General features: G+C 39.3%; 1 protein-coding gene across 1 annotated transcript in view; it reads right to left on the minus strand.

Moving 5' to 3' along the window:
• Positions 1-20,845, minus strand: part of LOC122791765 — a 373,623-nt gene that overhangs the window by 45,118 nt on the left and 307,660 nt on the right. Inside the window, exon 11 of the mRNA XM_044059689.1 lies at positions 12,569-12,665. Coding sequence (XP_043915624.1) covers positions 12,569-12,665 — 97 coding nt within the window. The remainder of the gene's footprint in view (positions 1-12,568; positions 12,666-20,845) is intronic.

Below are 20,845 nucleotides of genomic sequence, written 5' to 3' on the forward strand. Positions count from 1 at the left end.
AATGGTAAGAACAATAAAAATAACATCCCTAGGGATGGATATGCCTCGGGCCTTATTCTAACCTATGACGGACAGACTAAAAAGGTTAGAAAAATTGTAGATAGTGAATGGAACAATTTCGCAAAAGTATCTGATTTAGGTTATATTTTTGACAATGAAATCAAGTACACTTACAAAAGAGGTTGCAATATAAAAGGAATCCTTGAAAAGGCTAGTTATGCAAAGGGATGTGATGAAAATAAAAAGAAAAAACATGGTGTTTTTAAGTGTGGCGCTTGTGGATACTGTAAGAATTTGAAGACTGGTAACACACATTTTTTAGTAGCCCGCAAAAAGACACTCACTCTACACTCCTTTGCAAATTGTAACACAAAAGGTATTATATATATTGCATTATGTGGAAAATACGAAGCATTTTATGTTGGCAAAAGTGAAAGAAAAATGAAACAGAGAATCTATGAGCACCTGTATGATATCAGGACCAAGCGGGACACAAATTCTTTATTTAAGCATACCTTGGTCTGTGATGGGGCTTATTTTAATTTCTTTGTTTTAGAAGTTGTACCATTAGATCCTAGGGGAGGTTGTTGGGAGACTTTGGTTGCATACAGGGAATTATATTGGCAAATTGTTTTAGAGTCAAATAAATTCCCAGGTATAAATGATATGATCACTTTGGCACCTGTGTTGAAAATGAGATCGGCAAAACTTTAATTTTAATTTTAAATGTACATTCAGTAGCAAAATTGTTTTAAAATATGTATAATAAGTGGTTTTAAAACTTTTTATAAAAGTCATTAATTTGTAGTAGTCCATCATTTATTTACATACATCAACCACTAGAGGGCATTATATGACTTGTTAACATCAGAAAAATTCATTATTATGTACATAAATTTTCATTAACACAATCAAATAATTTTTTATGTATTTATGAGTTTATTCTGTATTGTATAAACAAAGTAACAATGTTTCTAAAGTTTTTAATATTTTTAAAATGACTTTGGTTTTTAATATATACATTTTGTAATTAATTAATTTATTCAAAGTAAATGGTTCTCATAGGTCAGTTTGAATTTAATTAGTGTATTTAAATGTTATTCCTAGGCTGTGTAGTCATTCTGAAGAAGTTGTGGACGAAACGTGTGGTGTATTTGTTCCTACGTACTGTTGCTGCTGTGTTGGATTAAAGTTGCTGCTATTTGGAATATTCTTTGTGTCTGACTACAATTATATATACATCTTGCAGCCCTAATTGAGGTACTGTGCGCTGGGAATTTGGTGGGAGTAGAGTTATTAACGACAGTTGGAATTAAGTTGTGTTAGGGAAGGGAGGAGTATTACAAATAGTGTATTGATTAATTGAGGTGTGACTGGAGGACAGAGGGTGATTGCTGATTGGGGAAGTTAGGGTGAGTGGTTAGTGTTTGTATAAGTCTAGGTGATTCAGGGATGGGTGGGAATGGGGAAGGGTGAAGAAGTGGAGTGAGCCTGAGAGTAGCAAGGGTGAATGGAGCGGTCTGGCCCCCCTCAGAGTAGAGTGCAAAGAAAAACAATCAGTATGAGAAGTGGAAACCTTGGAGTTATAAGGTAAGTGAAAGCAAGGAAAATCTAGAGGCAGAAAGGTAAGAGTGTAAAGATAGCTGCAGAAACACTACTTTTATGGCCTTGCTGTATAAGTAAATCAACAAAGGAAGGCAAAACTATTTGGGAACAAAATACACCAAGTAAATGGTACCAACCCTACTTTACAGGAATTCCAATGGGGAGGCAGATTTATTTGGGACAAGATACAGCAAGTATATTGTTAGTTGCACCACGTAGTGTTGAAAGATGAAGCTATAGTTGCCTGTGGTGGGGGGAAGCCCTTGCAGGTGTGCACGCCAGCTGAAACAATGTTTAAAAAATAGCTAGTAAAAGTACCAAATATGCTATAAAAAGAATTGTAAACATTCAGTCACAATGTTTAAAAAGTAACTATTAAAGGACCATATTTGCTGATAATAAGAATTGTAAACATTCAGTTACCTATGCAGACTTTTCTGGTGGGTATCCTTATTAAAAAGTGTTATTCTTGGCTTGAAATAACTGTAGGGAGAAACCGGACAGTAACAGTGGTTTTATTTGGCAATGTTTCAGTTGCTGGGGGGGGAGGGGTGGACCAAGCTGCGATTATAAAGGAAGACCAAGTGTGTTGTAAAAAAAGAGATAATAAGTGATGTTAGGAATATGGCTAGTTATTGCAAAGTGCTCAACACCTCAGTGAGAAGTAAAGTAAGAGGAGTGAGGGTGAGCTGACTGAGTGCGGATGTGTGTTGTTAGGAGAGGTACAAAGGAACACACAGAAACTGTAAGGGAATCTATGGTGTCTGTAGAGGGAGTGTGCAATGACTGAGAGAGGCATAAGTTCAATGGACCATAATGTATGGACTGCTGAGATCAGGCCTTGTAGTGGATTAGATATCAGGCAGAAATCATATAACAGTAGCAGTTAAACACATACTTATGCAGTCATCATTTCTCAAAATAAGAGTAAAGTAGGCAATAATTGGTGAGAACACATTTGAAGTTAATACAGAACACACACTTATGCAGAACTTCAATATTAAGTAATACAGAATAGCACTGATCAATAGAGCCAAAGAAGCTTGCCAGTTGCCAACAGGGAACAAGCATTTCCATCTCTGGCAACTTAAAACACTGCTTGAGTAAACTGAATATGTGCAGTTGCAGCTTATAAAAATAACCAGGGAAATGAGACTGTAGGCAAGTATACAAAACAGTCAAAAACCAGTTAAGGAGCATTACATTACACGAGTCACCAGCCAAAATCCATTGTAAGCATAACAGCATATTTAACAGCAAACAGTTTATGTAGTAAAAGCAGTCACTGCTTCAGTTAGTCCCGTACCCCATTGTAAACATAAGAGCATATGTTATAGCAAACAGTTTCTGTAGTAAAAGCAGTCACTACTTCAGTTAGTTCCCTAGACTACATACAGTTAGCTAAGTACTTCATTTGAAAAGCATAACAATGCCTCACAACAAATATTTGAGAATAGCTTAAACCATTTGCTTTGACATTTCTTCCTAGGCCTTTTGCACAATGTTTTTTGCTCAAGTTCATCTTGACTGTGTGATTTTTGGAAAGACCTTGTAACCCTTTCCCTAGGTAATCTATGATTAGATATATTCATTAATGTGCATATGCACTTGCAGCTACTTACAGCTTCACCATCAAGCCTGAGCATGGAGATTTGTCTTCCTAACTGGAATTTATGCTAGTTCTTCGGTGTTTTAACTTGGACTGTAAGATCATCTCAATGTTTGAATGCCACTTGCTCCTACATCCTTCGTCTTTCTTAACCCAAGAGTACAAGTATTTCTTTGCACCATAGGTTCTCTCAGTCACCTCAGATTTTTTCTAGCATGGTGCTTTCTCATACAAGGCTTTAAGTCAGCGGTTTCTCAGTGAGTGGATCCTTTAACCCTGTTATCTAGCTTCTCTTTTCTGACTGGGTCAAGGTTGCACTTGTCTATAGTGGATATCCTCATCAAACATACCATTCGCAGCCTCCTTGTTTGGTCTGGTTGACGATTACTGTTCAGTTCTTTCTGATGTAGCACCTGACTGTGATGGATTTCTTTGTATTTCATGCATTCCCACAGCTCTCTTGGTTAATCCAAGTAACATTTCTTCCTCAGAGACCTCAGAACCTGTTCCCTTTCACTCATGGCCTAGCTTGCCCCTCCTCATGGTTTTTAGTTAATACAGCATCTCCTAACCACTTCCAGATGCTACTCCCTTGGTATTAAATTCCTAATGATGTCTGTCTCTACTGCAGCATAAATAATTGCAACCATCTAAGACTTCTTCTCAACTTTAATGTTCCTTTACAAAGGCTGTAACCCTAGGTCTTCTTGTTCTCTAAACTGCTCAGTACTAAGTATTGTGCAACTTTAGTCTCCCATAGCTATGGAACCGTTGCTGAAGTGTGGCAGTCACTTTCTACATTTAGGGCAGAACGTTACATATCATAAGTTCATATGCCTTTTATTCCCACTTGCAGTATATGTCTGGGACATCATGGATCTTGTGGCTGCAGTATTTAAGCGGGTATCTTCTGCACCTTAAAGTAACCTGCGATTAGGCTGCATCTTACAACAGAGTTTTTTTTTCCAAAGGCTGCCCTTTTCAGGGCTCTCCCCTCTGGAGTTCCACTTGTGAACAGTTAGCTTGGCACTCTGTCCTACAGGTGAAAAGTTATGAAACTGTCAGTGTCAGATATGCAAATTACGTGCTCACCTTAAACATAAATCTGCTTTGGTAGCTTTATATCCTTCATTATCCTCTCCCCAGTCCCCCAACTTCTGGGTCTAGACAAGGTTGTTATTTTTCTTATTATTTTTCTTTTGACTAATTCTCCATTTTCCTTTTCTGTTGTTCAATTTTTGCAGGCTTCCATAGGGTTGCTGCCTTTCACTCTGGCAAAAACTGGACCAGACTTGATTACATTCCATTAGAGTGATACTTCATTTTTAAAAAGATTAGCCCGAGGTGGTGCTTTTACAAACTTTAGGATTCTGTCTTTGTTGCCAAACAGAATCCTAAGGTTAGTACCATGTTTTTTGAACTTCAGTGCAAGTATTTTGATTTCTGGATATTACAAAAAAAAAAAAAGGTGGATATGTGCAATCTTTGGTTTCATAGATTTTGAGACAGTTCCTCATGCAATATGCATTGTGAGTAAAAAGGAGAGGCCAGGTTGGTCTGGTAAATTTTATGAGCTGAGCTGGGCTGATTAAAGGTCTTGCTGGTCTTAGTCCTACAGATGAAGGATAAAAATCAGCTAGTGCAGATCAATTATTACTTTAATTTAGAACTGGTAATGTAATACTCATAGAAATGACTGCACTAAGGATAATGGTACATAAATATAAATGGTGAATTATTATAAGTAATACCAAAGAGCTTAAGTGACACAAACAAAGTGCCTGCACACACTGTAACTGAACTGCATCTTGTAAATTCTAGGAACAGATAGATATTCCAATTTGTGCTGTAAACTGAGGGAAAGGAATGAATATTCTTACATACAGTAAATATTCCAGTTTCATGCATACAAATTCATTTCTTTATAAAGACTTGAAAGAATGACATCATGTCTAGTGAAATAAATTTAAGCAGCATATGCTGTTCTTCTTTCGGCTTTTCCCGGTTAGGGGTCACCACAAATTTAAGCAGCATATGATGCATGAAAATCATTTCTTATATTGAATATACTTTAAATATTTTGCTAGCAAAAGTCTGAGCTGCTGCTTGTTTACCTGTCATACCAGTCAAATAAGAAAGTACAACATTCATAGCTAATATGTTTGGTAACACATGCATTGTGATGATGTGAGGTAATGCCAGCTGTGCCAGGGAGAGTATGGCAGTGCATGTGTAACATATGCCAGCATAGCCAGCTGGAGTTTTGTAAAAAATTATGTCATTTGAATATCAAACTGATTTGTAGAGATGCTTGTGTTAAAAATGTAGTTGTAAAGTTGCTTGGGTTAAAAATGTATCAACAGTGGGTTCTGCTGGACAGAAAGAAATATAAATCTATGTCAGACTGTACTGTTGTAACTGATAAAATGTATATATTTTAATAGAGGATATGGGAAGGGAAGGAGTTAAGCTCAGCCCAGCTAACCTTAAGAAAAATACCCTAAAATTAAATGACCTGGCTTAAGCCATAAAGATATTATCTCACAGGTCTGAATATTGCCAGAGAATAGCTGGTTAGTTTCTGCAGGAAGGGTGGAAGTGTTGGAATTATTTTACAGTTTCCAGATGCTGTAATAAACCTTAGCTAAAGTTATATGTGTGTATTGTGACACATCAGCACCAGATCCTGGCTCAGTTTCTAGTGAGGGGGTAGTGTGGGAACCACAGAGTCCGGTGACCAGATGTGATGTTATTCTGTAGCCAGCGCTGAAACTGTATTTGAATACTAGTGAGAGATTTCAGGTGTGCACTCTGTTTTTGGACCTGACAAGACACTCATCCACATTAATCTTGTCTTGCTTTAGTAAGTAACTAGGGAAAAGTAATTCTTCAGTCAGTTAGGAAAAATATAGTGAGATTAGCTGAATGTAGTTTTTTCTGTATCTGTCTGAGTCTTTCCATCTGTGCTGCTTTTTATATTTTCTGTGATTGAAAGTCTGATGTTTTTTGTAAATAGATATTCAGTATTTTCATATTTTTATTATTTATTATTAATATATGTAACCTTTCATTGTGGCTAGTCTTTCAGAAAATATTTAACCTTTGAGAGTACTTGCATTTATTTAGTAGCACTGTGGCTCCAAGTTCCTGAAAGTCTTGCTGCTTTGTTAAACACTACCATTTGTATGAGTATTAATTTTGATAAGTATAATTGGGTGCCCTGGTAAGAGTCTTAAAGTAGCTGGCTTCAGGTGTTCTGGTGGCAGTAGATCTACCTTATAGTCTGGGTGGAAGTGGCAGAGAGGGTAATCTGTGCCAGCCTTTCCCAGGTGTGTGTATGTGTGTGTGAAAATCAAATCTCAAAGAGATTATGTCTAACAACTATTTTAAACAGGGACACTGAGAGCACTGATTTCATAGACAGGGTGGTGGAGGACCTGGCTTGAAACACCTGGCCAATGTCTCAGCTCTATAGTGGTCAGTGGGGAGTCTTATTTGGGACCTAAAGAGAAAGCCCAGTCCCAGGACTGGAGTGTGCATTCCCTGAGTGCTCTTAAGGGAAGTTGTACTTGGTGCAGAGGACTGCATCTGAAAATACTGAGTTTGTCTATTTTTTATCAGTGAATGTTTCCCACTGGTGCTAGTGGTGAGGATTGAAGCTCCTTGATCACTGGCCCAGAGGAGGGATATCACATATTGTTGAGCAGCAGTGTAGATATTAATTGAACTTCTGTAGCCTGTAAGCAGTTGTCACTAAAGGTGTGTGTATACTCTCAGCAGCCATAAGGTACACATACAGAGTTTCATTTTTCGCAACGGTTTTATTATTTTTTTTTTTAGTTTAGTTTAGTCAGGGAAACAGGCAAATATGTCACCAGAGAATTATGGCAAGCTGACAGTGAACCGGTTGGCTAAGGTGTGCAAATCCAAATGACTGGTGACTACCGACCTGACTAAAGAAGAAATGATTTTAGCCTTAGTAGCAGCTGCAACACAGACCAGCAACCAGGAAGACAACCAGTCTATTGATGCGGATGTGCAGCCCTCAAACCAAAGCAAATGGTCAAAAGGCAAGCTCCACAAGAGCAGCCCTCAGAAACATGACAGTTCACCTTTTCCTCAGAGGACTTAAAACCCGTCTGGAGTTAAAGAGACTTGAAGTGGAGGCAAAACATATGGAATTAGAATTGGTAGTGAGACTGTGGCATTTGGAGGCTGAAGAAAATGAGAAACAGCATCAACATGAGAGGGACATGCTGACTCTTCGATAGGAACATGGAATAACCGAACCCCAGAAGCAACAGAGGTCAGTAAATTTCTTCCACAGTATACAGAAGGTGATAATATTGATAGCTTTATTCATATATTTAACAGAATATGTACACAGTATGATGTTGACCAAGGGCTGTAGGTACGGTTCCTGATCCCCTTACTCCATAGTAAAGCTGAAACTGCTGTTTCTAAATTGTCTGATATTGATTGTTTAAAGGTTAAACAATCTTTATTGGAATGCTTTAGTTAACACCTGAAGCTTACAGAAAAAAAAAAAAAAAACTTGTGAGCATAGATGTAGTGCAAACGAAAGTGTATGTGATTATATTGCTGAGATAAGCACTTATTTTAATAGGAGGATGAGTGGGGTTTAGGTGACCACTTTTGAAAGGGTGGCAGACCTTTTGATGAGGGAACAAGCCCTTACCACTTTGCCTGAGGACATGAGAATCTAGTTGGCAGACAGCAAGTGCAGATGAGCTGAGGAGAAAAGGGGATCTCTACTTGGCAAGCAGGGCAGCACTGTACAAGAAGGGGATACCCAGTGCTGCACATGCATGTAAGAGAACCCATGGATGGCAGCTTAAACTACCCAAACAGAATCCACCAGTAAAAGGGGAAGTCACTAGTTCAGGTACACAGCCAGGATCTGGGTTTAGATGTTTTAACTGTAACCAGAGGAGCCATGTAGCATACAAATGTCCACTGAAGCAAGGTGGGGAACAAAGGTTGAGGGAGCCAACAAGTGGGAATAACAGCATGTCAGTGGTAGCTTGTCTGGAGACAACAGGGGTACCAAATTATCCTATCTTCGTGGATGGAAAAGAGACCACTGCTAAGAGAGGCACAGCATAACCATTGTGAAGACTGCAGTGGTTAAAGAAGAGCAGTACTTTAGGGGGGACCCCATTCTAAATACCTCTGGCCAGGGTTCACCTTAACTGAGATGGTGGAAAAGGAAGCAAACAAGTAGGTGCATTTGAGGATATCCCTGCAGATGTCTTGATAGGGGATGATTTTGATAATGCAGTATCTTGTGTGCATGCAGTTACATGCAGTCAGGCTGGGAGACAGGCATGTGGGTCTGGCAGCTTGGGGGGGGAGACCCAGACAGACCCCACACCTGAAGCCGGGGATTGTGATGTGGCTAGTTAGGGAGGGAGCTACCCTGTAGCAGTGAGTCTGAAGGTGAGCCGCAGCTGCTGATAGGTACTGATGTTTCCTTGGACAGGGTGACTGCACAGTCAGAGGTCAGTGGTAGTACCCAGGCTGACAGGCACTGCTGTCAGAAGATACCAGACTTCCTGTGGAAGGGGAGCTGAAAATGATTACAAAGGTAGAGTTCAGACAGGCTCAGCTCTTGGACCCTACATTACGAGGCTTGAGGGTGTAGCTAAGGAGGCACCTGATTTTCAAAGAAAAGGGGAGTCTATATACTGGAACAAAGGGTTATTGTACAGAGAGTGGACCCCTGAGGGAGGGGTAGAGGTTGAGGTAATAAATCAGTTAGTAGTACCCAGAGCCTACCGTCTGGCACTTCTAGCCATAGCCTGTGACATTCCTTTTACAGATCATACGGGCATAAAGCGTGCCAAGAGATGTATTATGCAGAACTTTTATTGGCCTGGGATTACAAGGGATGTAATAGGGTATTGCAGAACCTGTGAGTGGTGCCAGAAAGTAGGCAAGACAGGAGGCAAGGTCAAAGCTCCTTTGATTGCCTGTGATTGAGGAGCCATTTCAGAGGATAGCTATGGATATCATGTTGCCTCTGAGTACCACAAGTTCCACAGGGAAGAAATATATCCTAGTGGTAGTAGATTATGCAACCTTATCTGTAAGATCACTGTGGGGTGAAAAACCTAAAGACTACCCCATACCCCCCCCCAGATTAATGGTGTTGTGGAGAGGTTAATCTTTACATTGAAGACCATGTTAAGGGCATTTGCAGACCATTTTAAGAGAGAGAGTGGGACAAACATTTGCCACATCTGCTGTTTGTATACAGAGAGGTACCCCATGAATACACAGTTTTTTTACCCTTTTCATTGCTGCATGGGCATAGGGTGAGGGGGCCCATGGATATGATTTGTGATGAGTGGGAGGGTAAGTGTGAATCTCACAAGGAGTCTGTTGTGGCATTATGCCCTAAACCTCAGGACAAGGCTTAGGGAGCTGATGGACTTGGCCCAGGAGAATCTGGTATACTCGAGCAAGAGATTATGCTGTGGGACAGCAGGTTATGGTGCTCATTCCTATAAGACACAATAAGCTGCAGGCATCTTGGGAAGGACTCTTCAAAATGGTGAGGAAGGTCAGTGAAGTTAGCTATATGTTAAAATGGCTAGGCAGGTGGCAGGGGCACAAACTGTACTATGTTAACATGATGAAGCCTTACCATGATAGGGAGGCTCTTGTGCTGAATATTTGCAGTAGCTGGCAAGAGGAGTCTGAGGAGGATCTGGTGATCTATCTCCTCAGTGGGGTTCAGACTGACACAACATTGGAAAGGGTAGCTATCCAGGTTCGAGAAATCTGAGCAGTGTTACAATAGTTTGGGTACATGTTCATTGGGAAAGCCGGGTGCACCCAGCTGGTGCAGTAGCATGTGGATACAGCACCCCAAAGACCTATCAGGCAGGCCCCTTACAGGCTGTCTGAGCAAGTCAGATAGACTCTGAGGGAGGAGGTACAGGAGATGTTGGAACTGGGAGTAATTAAGGAGTCCAGCAGTCCCTGGGCCTCCTCAGTGATGCTGGTATGAAAGAAGGATGGCAGCACCAGATTCTTTATGGACTACAGGAATCTAAACAGTCACACAGAGTCAGATGCTTACACCCTGCCTAGGACAGATGAAGCCTTAGAGCAGCTGGGTGTGTTCAGTATCTGACCACTACTGATATGACCAAGGGTTACTGGCAGCTGCCCTTGACTCCCATTGCTAGATAAAGGGCACTCCTTTTGGATTATATGAGTTCATGAATATGCCTTTGGGATGAAAACATCCCAGGAACATTCCAGAGGCTGGTCGATCATATCCTAGCAAGACCAGGAGATTATGCCCTTGCTTACCTGGATGATATTGCCTTCTACAGCCATTTCTGGCAAGATCACCTTCAGCATGTCAGGGTGGTTGTGGACAGACTGCAAAGGGCAGAGTTGACTGTTAAGCCTAGTAAGTGTCGGGTGGGTAAGGCAGAGGTCTACTACCTGGAACATAGAGTGGGGAGTGGTAAGATCAGGCCAGAACCTGCCAAAGTGGAAGCCATTCAGGCATGGCCTGTCCCTGTTACAAAAAAGCCTGTGAGAGCATTCTTGTGGACAGCAGGGTACTATAGAAAGTGTATCCCAAATTATGGTGCAATAGATGCTCCCCTCACAGAGCTAACTGGGAAAAACAGGCCAGATAAGGTTGTGTGGACCCCAGCCTGTGAGTAGACATTACAAAAGTTTAAAGGGGCATTGGGAGGATCCCCTGTGTTAGCCAGTCCAGATTACAGCAAATAATTTGTTTAACAAGTGGGTGCTTCAAACCGTGGGGTGGGGACTGCACTCAACCAGGTTTTCTCAGAGGAAGAAGCTCACCCCATTGTATATCTTGGCTGTAGACTCACCCCAGGGAGCAATCTTATGCAGCTGTAGAAAAATAATGTCTAGCCATAATATGGGCATTGCAAAAACTTCAGGCCTATCTGTATGGAAGGAAACTCACTGTAGTTACAGACCACAATCCCCTATAATGGCTACATTGAGCCAGCCAGCAAAATGTCAAGTTATTAAGGTAGAGTGTAGGGTTGCAGGCATATGATATGACAGTGCAGCACTATAGTCAGCAATGCCAATGCAGATGGGCTCTTAAGCCAGGGTATGAGTTAATGTGTTCCCAGACAGGCTAATTTCTCTCAAGCAATGTTCCTCTAGGGTCACTTGAAGAACTAGCTTGAGTCTTCAAAGGGAGAACAGATGTGTTGATGTGAAGTAGTGCCAGCTGTATCAGGGACAGTAGGGCAGTGCATGTATAACATATGCCAGCATAGCTAACTGGAGTTTTGTAAAGAATTATTTGTCATTTGAATATCAAACTGATTTGTACAGATGCTTGTGTTAAAAATGTATCAACAGTGGGTCTTGCTGGACAGAAAAGAAATATACATGTATGTCAGACTGTATTGTTGTAACTGATGAAATGTATATATTTTAACAGGGGATACTGGAAGGGAAGGGGTTAAGTTTAGTCCAGCTAACTGTAAGAAAAATAGCCCAAAATTAAATGATTTGGTTTGTGTGTCTATTTTTCTCTCAATGAACGTTTCCCACCGGTGTCAGTGGTAAGGATTTTGGATCTTTGATCACTGGTCCAGAGGAGGGGACATCACACACATAATCACATTCGTTCTACTCAAAGGGAGAAGCATTATCAAAACACTGTACCCTCACATTCTGTCTACTCACAGGGATAAGCATTATCAAAGCACTGTACCCTTCTTTTTAGCAAAACAGTCTATCAGTTATGCTTAAAAACACACCTGAGTTATGAAGTTGGAGGCACAGTACTACTAAATTAAACAAGGAAGAAGTCTCAAAATAATTAAAGTAAATAAAGTGCCCTATTAAAAAGACAAAACGATCTTCTACTAATTGTACCTATTCAGTGTTGGTGCAGAAATTGGTATTTTTGCATTGTTAAGATGAAAAAAAAAACTCTCCATAAAACCTTTAATATTTTAGATTTGATAGATTTTAATACATATTTGAAACCATTTTAGCTAGTCTCTTGACTCTGTTTAATTTAAGCACTAAACCATCAATTAAAAAGCAATAGTAACCATGATCACGTCAGAAATATGGATCATTCTGGAAAAGCAATTTTAGATGTTATGCAGGGAGATGGAAGAACTTCTTAGAAAACACTAATGAAGTGAATATTTTTTATCATGATTATTATATTAAATAGGCATGTCTGGATTAGATATACCAGTTTGTTCAGGTGAATATGGTTAGCTCTGTCACCTGCAGTTGACTGTCTGCAACATCTAATAATAATCAGGCAATGGTCATTTGTATATGTAGGCAAGGTCTAACCTGTTCGTAGTCTCCAATGAAAGTGAAGGCTTCCATTCCAAATCGAAATTCTGTTTGGTTGCTTGGATAGATCCTCACTGTAACATCTTGAGTACACCTGGCAGGCAGTAACAAATATCAGTACAAAGTCTTACTTGATATATATGTGTGTATGTATGTATATATATATATATATATATATATATATATATATATATATTTATTTATAAAATACTACATTTTAATTAAATGGGAACTTATTTTTTCATTGTGAAAATAGTAACAGTGAATGTCTGCTACATTTGAACAGCATCTTAAAAAAAGTTAAAATGTACAGTAGAATTTGTTACTCTGTTCATTTCTATTCAGCATATTTTTAAGAGCTACTTTCAAAAATAATATAAGTAGAAGGGTAAATATATGTTTATAAGCAACATACATAAGAGAGACAGACATACATGTTATTGTGAGTGAGACTACAACTAAAATAATTCCCTATAAATGTAACTTTAATTTAATTTTTAGCTTTATTTTCCACATTCTCAATGTCCAGCAATCCTCGCAGATGTTTTTTTACTCCATGTTCTGAAGTTTGAAATATTGAATAAATGACCATAGTTGCCTTAAATTTTGCTTGGGAAATATTCTGTAACTAAGGTCTCTTATGAAAGAGGAAGGTGATCGATGTGAGTACTGGTTTAGCAGGAGTGAGTCTGAAATCATGACAAACCTCATCAGGTAATTAAAAAAAAAACAAAAAAAAACTCCTTTAGTTTCATTTTTCATTATTCACTGGTATTGTATTCCTGTTGTATACTATTACAGAGCTGGTGAGCAATTGGTCAAAGCCTGTTTTCTGGTGAATAGACAGAATGGGTAAAAAAAAAGGATCTTGAAGACAGTTGAAATAATTAGAATGGGATGCAGAGGTCACAAGACCAGGACCATATGAATATTCAGAACACGGTGTGTCAGACAGACAGCAGTGAAATGGACTTATAGCTGAAATCTGCTTTCAGTGAACATATGGTGTTACCCTTTCTCCACTGTTGTGTGGCCATGGAGTTGGGTTGCCCCTCCCCATGCAAAAAGACCTTAAAATGTTTGTCACTAAAAGTGGCTTTCAGCAACCTTTTTTCTTTATCTATCAGTCAAAAAAAAATGATGGGTAATCATGAATCAACAAGCCCCTGGACTGGGAAATTATGGGTGCTTTATAACCAGTCCCCAATATAACAATCTTTTTTATGGGAATTCATCTGGATTGTCATGAACAAACAGGCTTTAGTTCCTTTGTTTTTTTTGATGAACTAACCTATATCTGGCTCCTACATTAGCTAGGGCAATGGCATTTTTTATAGTCATTGAAAACTGAAGACATTTCCATAGTAACCTTTGTGCACCTTGACTCAGAGTAGTCTAAAAAGTGCATTGCTGTTGCTGAAAACAGTGTACAGTCCCTGGCAAATATTGTTTACCATATAAAATAAATGTGGAATTTTAATTTGCCATTTGTTATTCATGCGTGAATGGGCATTCCTTTGTTGAAGGTTGTGCGTTAGGCCCGGCAAGCCAGCACATCAGAATCTACTGCTAATCATTAGCGGACAGGAGTTCCACTGTGGCGACCCCTAACCGGGAAATGCCAAAAGAAACAAACAAACAATTTGTTATTCATGCATGGTTGCAATTTATAGAAAAATCCTGTGCTGATGCACTAGTAATAAAATTGCACTATTACGAAAAGCATTCGAAGACTTCAGAATGTTCAAAGCATATATAACAAGGTATGGGCAGGATTCCGTTTTTTTTTTCTGATTTGACACTAAATGAAATGCATGGTCTCCACTTTTTTCATGCTGCAGCTGCCCCTCCTCCTAAAGCCTACATGTTTTCAATAATGTACGTTCATTTGTGAAGTTTAACATCTTTGCAACCTGAACCCTTGATGTATGTTTTTGTACCATAGTTACTTAATTTCCAGTTTAACTTTACTTTATATCCTTTTATAAGTTCACCTTATGTTACTAGCACGTATTGCAGATTATTACATCTCATTTGGAAAAAACTAAACAAGCATAATACATGAGCTAGATGCATTGTTTCAGATGTAGTTAATACCCAGTTCTTATCTTATTTGGTTCACTGATCACTGTATCTTGAATATTTTCCCTTCACTGCTTCAGTTACCCATTTGGGAACATTTTCATAAAACCTGTGATAGTGACCTTGTATTTTCATAAATTTGCTAGTAATAATGCAGAGGTGCTTCAGAAAAAAACAGAACACATACATCCTCTGCTAAACATCTGATAAACTGTTGGGTGCTTCCATATTGCTGTATTGCATAGTAAATGCTTACTGCAGTGATGGCAGTCACATTCGAGCTACAGATGAATATTGTTCACCTTACAAATGTGAGCTGTTCATTTTTTAAACCAAATCCCCATGGCTAGAATATGCTCTATACTTGCATGACTTATTTTCAGGGCAGCAACCTTCTCTGTTTTAAGGTTCCATTCATTGTCATACATACATTGCAGGATATTTTGTGCAAAAACTTTTAATTCTTCTTTATTCCATTTTCTTGGAATATAATTTCCTTTTATATTGCTTTTTCTGCCAGTAGAAGTCTGTGCCTCCTCAGCATCACCTTCCATTGATTCCTTTCCATTTCTCTCAATTTCTTTTCTACCTTTTTCATTAATTCCTTATACCTAACTGAATCACGTTCATTTGACTGAAGCTTAAATGACTTACTCATATAGTATCCTAAATATATTTGCCTGAAGTCATGCTTAATTGGAGTCATAGTTTTTGGAAGCCCAGACAGATTAAAGGCATGGGGATGGGGCCAAACATATATAGTTTGCAAGGGGGTCTTAGCCCCCCCCAAGAATGTTGTTTTACATTTTTTATATAATTTTTATTGAGGTTTTATATCATAAACATTTCAATACCATTCCATTCACCACACACAATCATGTAAGATGTAGTGTAACATAAAAATCTGTCAACATTCTAAATCCAACATAAATCAATATGTCATATTCACTGAAATTTATTTAAGACTTGGAATGCCCAGTCAAGCTATTTCTTTGCTCTATTTTCTTCTCTACTATGTGTCTCATTACAAACATTCGACTGGTTCTACAGCATCCTCATCTGAATCCAAACTGCTCATCTCTCATCTTAGTATCAACTATACTGCATATCAGTTGCTCTCTTCCCTCATCATATGCTCTCCCCAAAATATCAGTGGCTCCCAATTTATGTAGCTGAGTGACTCAGAGAATCACCCGGCCACATAAAATTGCACCATTAGTGGAAAAATTAACCACTGTAATAACACAGTGATCACCCATTCACTCTTATGGGAGTACTTATAGTACAGCTGTACGTTTTGTGAAGATGTGGGGATGGGGCTGTGTCTTAGTGTGTGTTAATATGTGGTTGTGTGTGGAAGGGTCTACTAGGAAATGAATGAATCTGCATGAATTTGTGTGTGTGTGTTTGCATTTGTGAGTGAATGTGTATGCCTGAGTGGTTGCACTAGGAGTGTTACATAGGGAAATGAGAGTCTGGGTGTATGCTGAAGTAAGTGTGTATGGGTGAACGGGTGAGTGTTTCCATGACTTTGATTGACTCTGGGGGGGCTTGTGTTTATTGTTGATGTGTGTGGCTGTGTGTGGGTATGAGGTTTCAGCTATTTTACACTGGAAGGCATTGGGCTGGGAGCAAGGGAAATGAAATTATGAGAAGCAGTTATTATAAATATGCTTAAAGCTGTTCAGTATGATGCTTATTTCAGTATGATAGATAGTTATCATAACATGAGACAATGATTCACATTTGCAGTATACAGCAAATGTGAACTGTTGCCACATTACACAGGAAAACTGGGAGAAGTGGAGATGAAGTGTGAAACCTGAGGTGGGATATGAAGGCAGCTAAAAGGTAACTGTTTTGAGCCAGTCATGGAGAAATGGTAAAGCCTTGTACTGTATTGTATGTGAGAAATGAACAGTGTAAATCATGAATCAGCTACAGATAGTTTTGGGACAGTCAAAATGAAAGGATGGGAGAAGGGCAGGGAAGGGTCAAGTGCATAGAGACCAGCTGACATACTTAACAAACTCAGTAGGCCATGTGTCTTCTTTTTTAAATGTATTTAACTGAGCAAACCCATCAGATAAAACTGTTTCTTTGCAGGCTACTATCTTGCTAAACATTTTCAGCCACATAATTTGCAAGCAGGGACAGACAGATAGACAGGCAGAAAGAGAAATCATGGACTACTTGATGAAACTTATTTGATGCTTATAGACTCTATCCTCTTTTCTAAAACTGCTAATCATAGTTTTTATATGGAAACTTCTGTTACATTAATGTTTTCATATGGTTGTATTTCTGTTCTTCAGAAAAGACTTCTCAGGTGTCCAAGATATGTATGCACGTATCTACAATGTATGATGTAGCTATACTGAACTATAGATTCTTTTTGTTGAATATATTCTTTACATTTTAGTAACTATTTTAATTAAATCTGCCATGTGCTATTATTGCCCGCAGGTATGTAATAAATTCTGCTCCTGGTAGTCTTTGTGGAACAGCTCAGAAGAAGAGAAAACAAGGAATAAAGGACTAAGGGAAAAATAACCACTGGAAATGTTATTTAAATAGCTTTTTCCATAAGGTACTGAGGGAAACACGTCATTTAAAGCATTTCTTCAGAAATAATGTGAGTAAAAAGTGTCACACAGAAGAACTTTTATTCCAACATGTATTATGCATAGTGCACTGATTTGATGATGATGATGTTTGGTTTTCTAGAATTCTTTCATTATTTATTTATTTATTTATTGAATTGGAAAGTCTAACTGGGTCACATGAGCCCATTTTCAGTGGAGGCCCAAGGAGAAAAAAAGCTCAACTTAACAGAGAAAAAAAAAACATATCAAACACATTCCATAAGATATAGCTGAAAATTATACAATTCAAAAATAAACAATATTGTAAGGCATAGATGTGTACTAAAATATGTTAAAGAGAACAATGAGAAAAGGTACAGTAAGAGACTACATACAGTTCTGGAGGGTGTCCTTCAGCAAGTCAAAGTCAAAGAAAACTTTATTGTCATTCAGAAGTACACCACAGTGTAGCTGAATGAAATTGTGATGCTTCGTTCCCAGTACAAAAACATATGCACAGAGAATAATAATAATAAAATAACATAATAAAAAATAAAAGTAAAAATAGAATAAAATAATAACATAATGACCAGATGCACTTTACATATAATTAGAATTGAGTAACAACATGTGCATGACATTACTATAAGAACTAAGCAGCATATGGAATGGTCATCAAGAATATTGCACAGTGTGATTTATATTGCACTTCATAGAGTCCTGCTGTAAGGTAAGGTGTGAACCAACATTAAATAGACACATCATATTGCACATGAAAAAACTTAATACTTATAGTGCAACAAAGCCTGGTTATGTAAGGATCTGTACAGTCAGATAAATAGCATAACTATGTGGAAGGAGGGGAAGAATGCATTGACAGTCTCCTAGCTCGTTTTTCAGAAGTCTGATGGAGAGAGGAAAGAAACTGTTGTTAAGTCTAGAAGGTCTACAGTGCATACTTCTGTATCTCCTACCTGAGGATAGACAGGAGAACATACCATTTGCAGGCTGCAAAGAATCATTGGATATTTTCCTGGCTCTACTGATGCAGCATCATTCATGTAGATCTTCTAGAGGTGCGAGACAAGAACCATTGATTTTCTCTGCTGCCTTTACAACTCGCCTAAGAGCCTTATGATCAGAGGTGTTGCAGCCCCCATACCAGACCATGATGTTATTGGTAAGGATGTTTTTGATGGTACCCCCATAAAAAGTTTGGAGGATTGTCGTAGATGGTTTTGCATTCCTCAGTTTCCTTAGGAAGTGCAAGCATTGCTGAGCTTTTATGACTGTGTACGATACATGGACTGACCGGGACAGGACCTCAGTGATATGTACTCCCTGAAACTTTGTACTTTTGACCCTTTCCACTGTGATTCCTTTCATCTCTAGAGGTTGGTGTGGTTCCTGAGACCTTCTGAAATCCACAATCAGTTCCTTAGTCTTGCTGACATTCGGCTCTAAGTTGTTGTCACACCAACCCAACAGATGTTCGTTCTCTTTCCTGTAGGCTATCCATCTCTGACCAGACCTATGACTGTGGTATCATCTGCGAATTTGATGATTTTATTGGACTCATGTCTGACCAGACAGTCATGTGTCAGAAAGGTGAATAGGAGAGGACTTAAGATGCACCCCTATGGTACTCCTGTATTCAGGGTTATGATTTTGAAACTGTTGTCACCCACACAAACCCTATGAGGCCTTTCTGTGAGGAAGCATAGAATCCAATTACATAAGTGGGAGTTGATGCTCAACTGTAGTAGTTTAATTATCAGATTCTGAGGGATGACAGTATTGAAGGCAGAACTGAAGTCTATGAATAGTAGTCTTGCATAGCAGTTCTTGCCTTCCAAGTGGGTCAAAGTTTCATGGACTGCTAGGGAGATGGCATCTGCTGTACTATGGTTTGTCCTGTATGCAAACTGCAATGTGCCCTGAGTCACTGGTATGCTTGAGGCTATCGTGATCTTTAACTATCCTCTCAAAGCATTTGATCAGTGTCGAGGTTAAACCCTCTGGTCAGTAGTAATTTAGAGTTGCAGGTTGTGGATCTTGGGTAAGGGAATGATGGTCATCTTCTTGAAGCATTTTGGTACACTGTCTAGTTGTAAAGACAGCAATCTATCTTGCTGTTTTAAAAATAGTGACTCTCCACTAAAACTTAACTTTTAGACAGGTAAAACTTAAATTACCTACTTTCACATCTAACTCCTCTAGTGCACACGGCAGTGTTTAGGATAAACCGTTTTTTTTCATTTTACCTTTAAGCATCTATTGCAAGACCACCAGTTATTGTAGAGCCCACATTCTGCCTCTCAGTAATCATCTTGGGATTAATGCTTCTGTTTTCTGCTGGTGAGAGAAGGAGTGCAGTTACATTATTTCCTGGAGATTGCTGATCACCAGAAAGCTTAATAACTGCTTTATAGGTGACAGCTTAGAAGCTGTGCTCATATTCTTATCCTGGTGAGAGTAGAAGCAGAGTGCATTGATTCCTGACTCTTTCTGGTTGGAGAGTGAGTGTCTGTGCTTAACATACCTGAATGGTCTGGTTGCTATTCGAGGCATCTGCCATTAAAAAGGCTACAAGTTTGCAGTCCCTTGCATCATCTGGGACAAGACTGTAGATCACCAAACAGGCTGTGGCCTGCTTCTCTTCTTGGGGTTAGTGCTAAAACTAGCTACTTTTAGCTAGACCTAGCCAGTTTTTTAGTTTCAGGACTCAAAACTGTTTCTTTGTGCTCAGCACTTGCTCAGAACTCGTTGTAAGCACTAAATAAACTACAAATTACTACAGCACTCTACTTTCCTCACCAAGAGGAAAACAGTTCTTAGTACTTAAATTAATAAGCATCTATCCAGGCATGTCCATAGGTCAGCTCCTGGTGTTTTCTCTTAGCCACCTGATGAATCTGGGCATCTTGGGGCAATGTAGCAATTGTCTCATGTACTCTGACAACCGTCTCCTCCTACCGCCCAACACTACAACCTGTGAGAGATGCACTTATATGGACAAACTGGAAGCCAAGCACTCTCCAGCCACGACTGGACTAGACAGTCAAGAGGAGAAGGTTAATACCTGCACCACACCACACTCAACACATAGTTCTTCAAAACCCACACATAGAAACACAATGCACACACCCACATTCATGGAGGCTCTAAATAAAAATCTGCCCAAGCAACAGAGACCTCCCAAGCTGAAACGCAGACAACCACCACCCCCCAACACTACCCAAGTGACACATAGCCCACAAAATCAGTGTGCCCCTCAACCTCAGACCATAAGGCAAAGCAACGTACCCAAAACACTAGACATAGGTGACTCTATAGTCAGGCTCACTGATGTCCCATTCACCAGGCTAAACAAGGAGAAAGTTACTGTCAGCTGCCTGTCGGGTGCCAGGATCCACCACATAATGCATGCACTCAGGTCTCTCCACAACAAGTACAAATACGACTCTCTCATTGTCCATGTTGGTGTGAATGACCTGAGACGTACCTCCCTGGGCTACATGAAAAGAGACATGGAAGAGCTCTTGGATCTTGGAGCCCAGGCAGGTATGACCCTAGCCCTGAGTAGCATCCTGCCATCGCCCAGAGG

Source organism: Protopterus annectens, chromosome 17.part0 (genome assembly GCF_019279795.1).
Source record: "Protopterus annectens isolate FY-2018-M chromosome 17.part0, PAN1.0, whole genome shotgun sequence".
Taxonomy (NCBI): Eukaryota; Metazoa; Chordata; order Ceratodontiformes; family Protopteridae; genus Protopterus; species Protopterus annectens.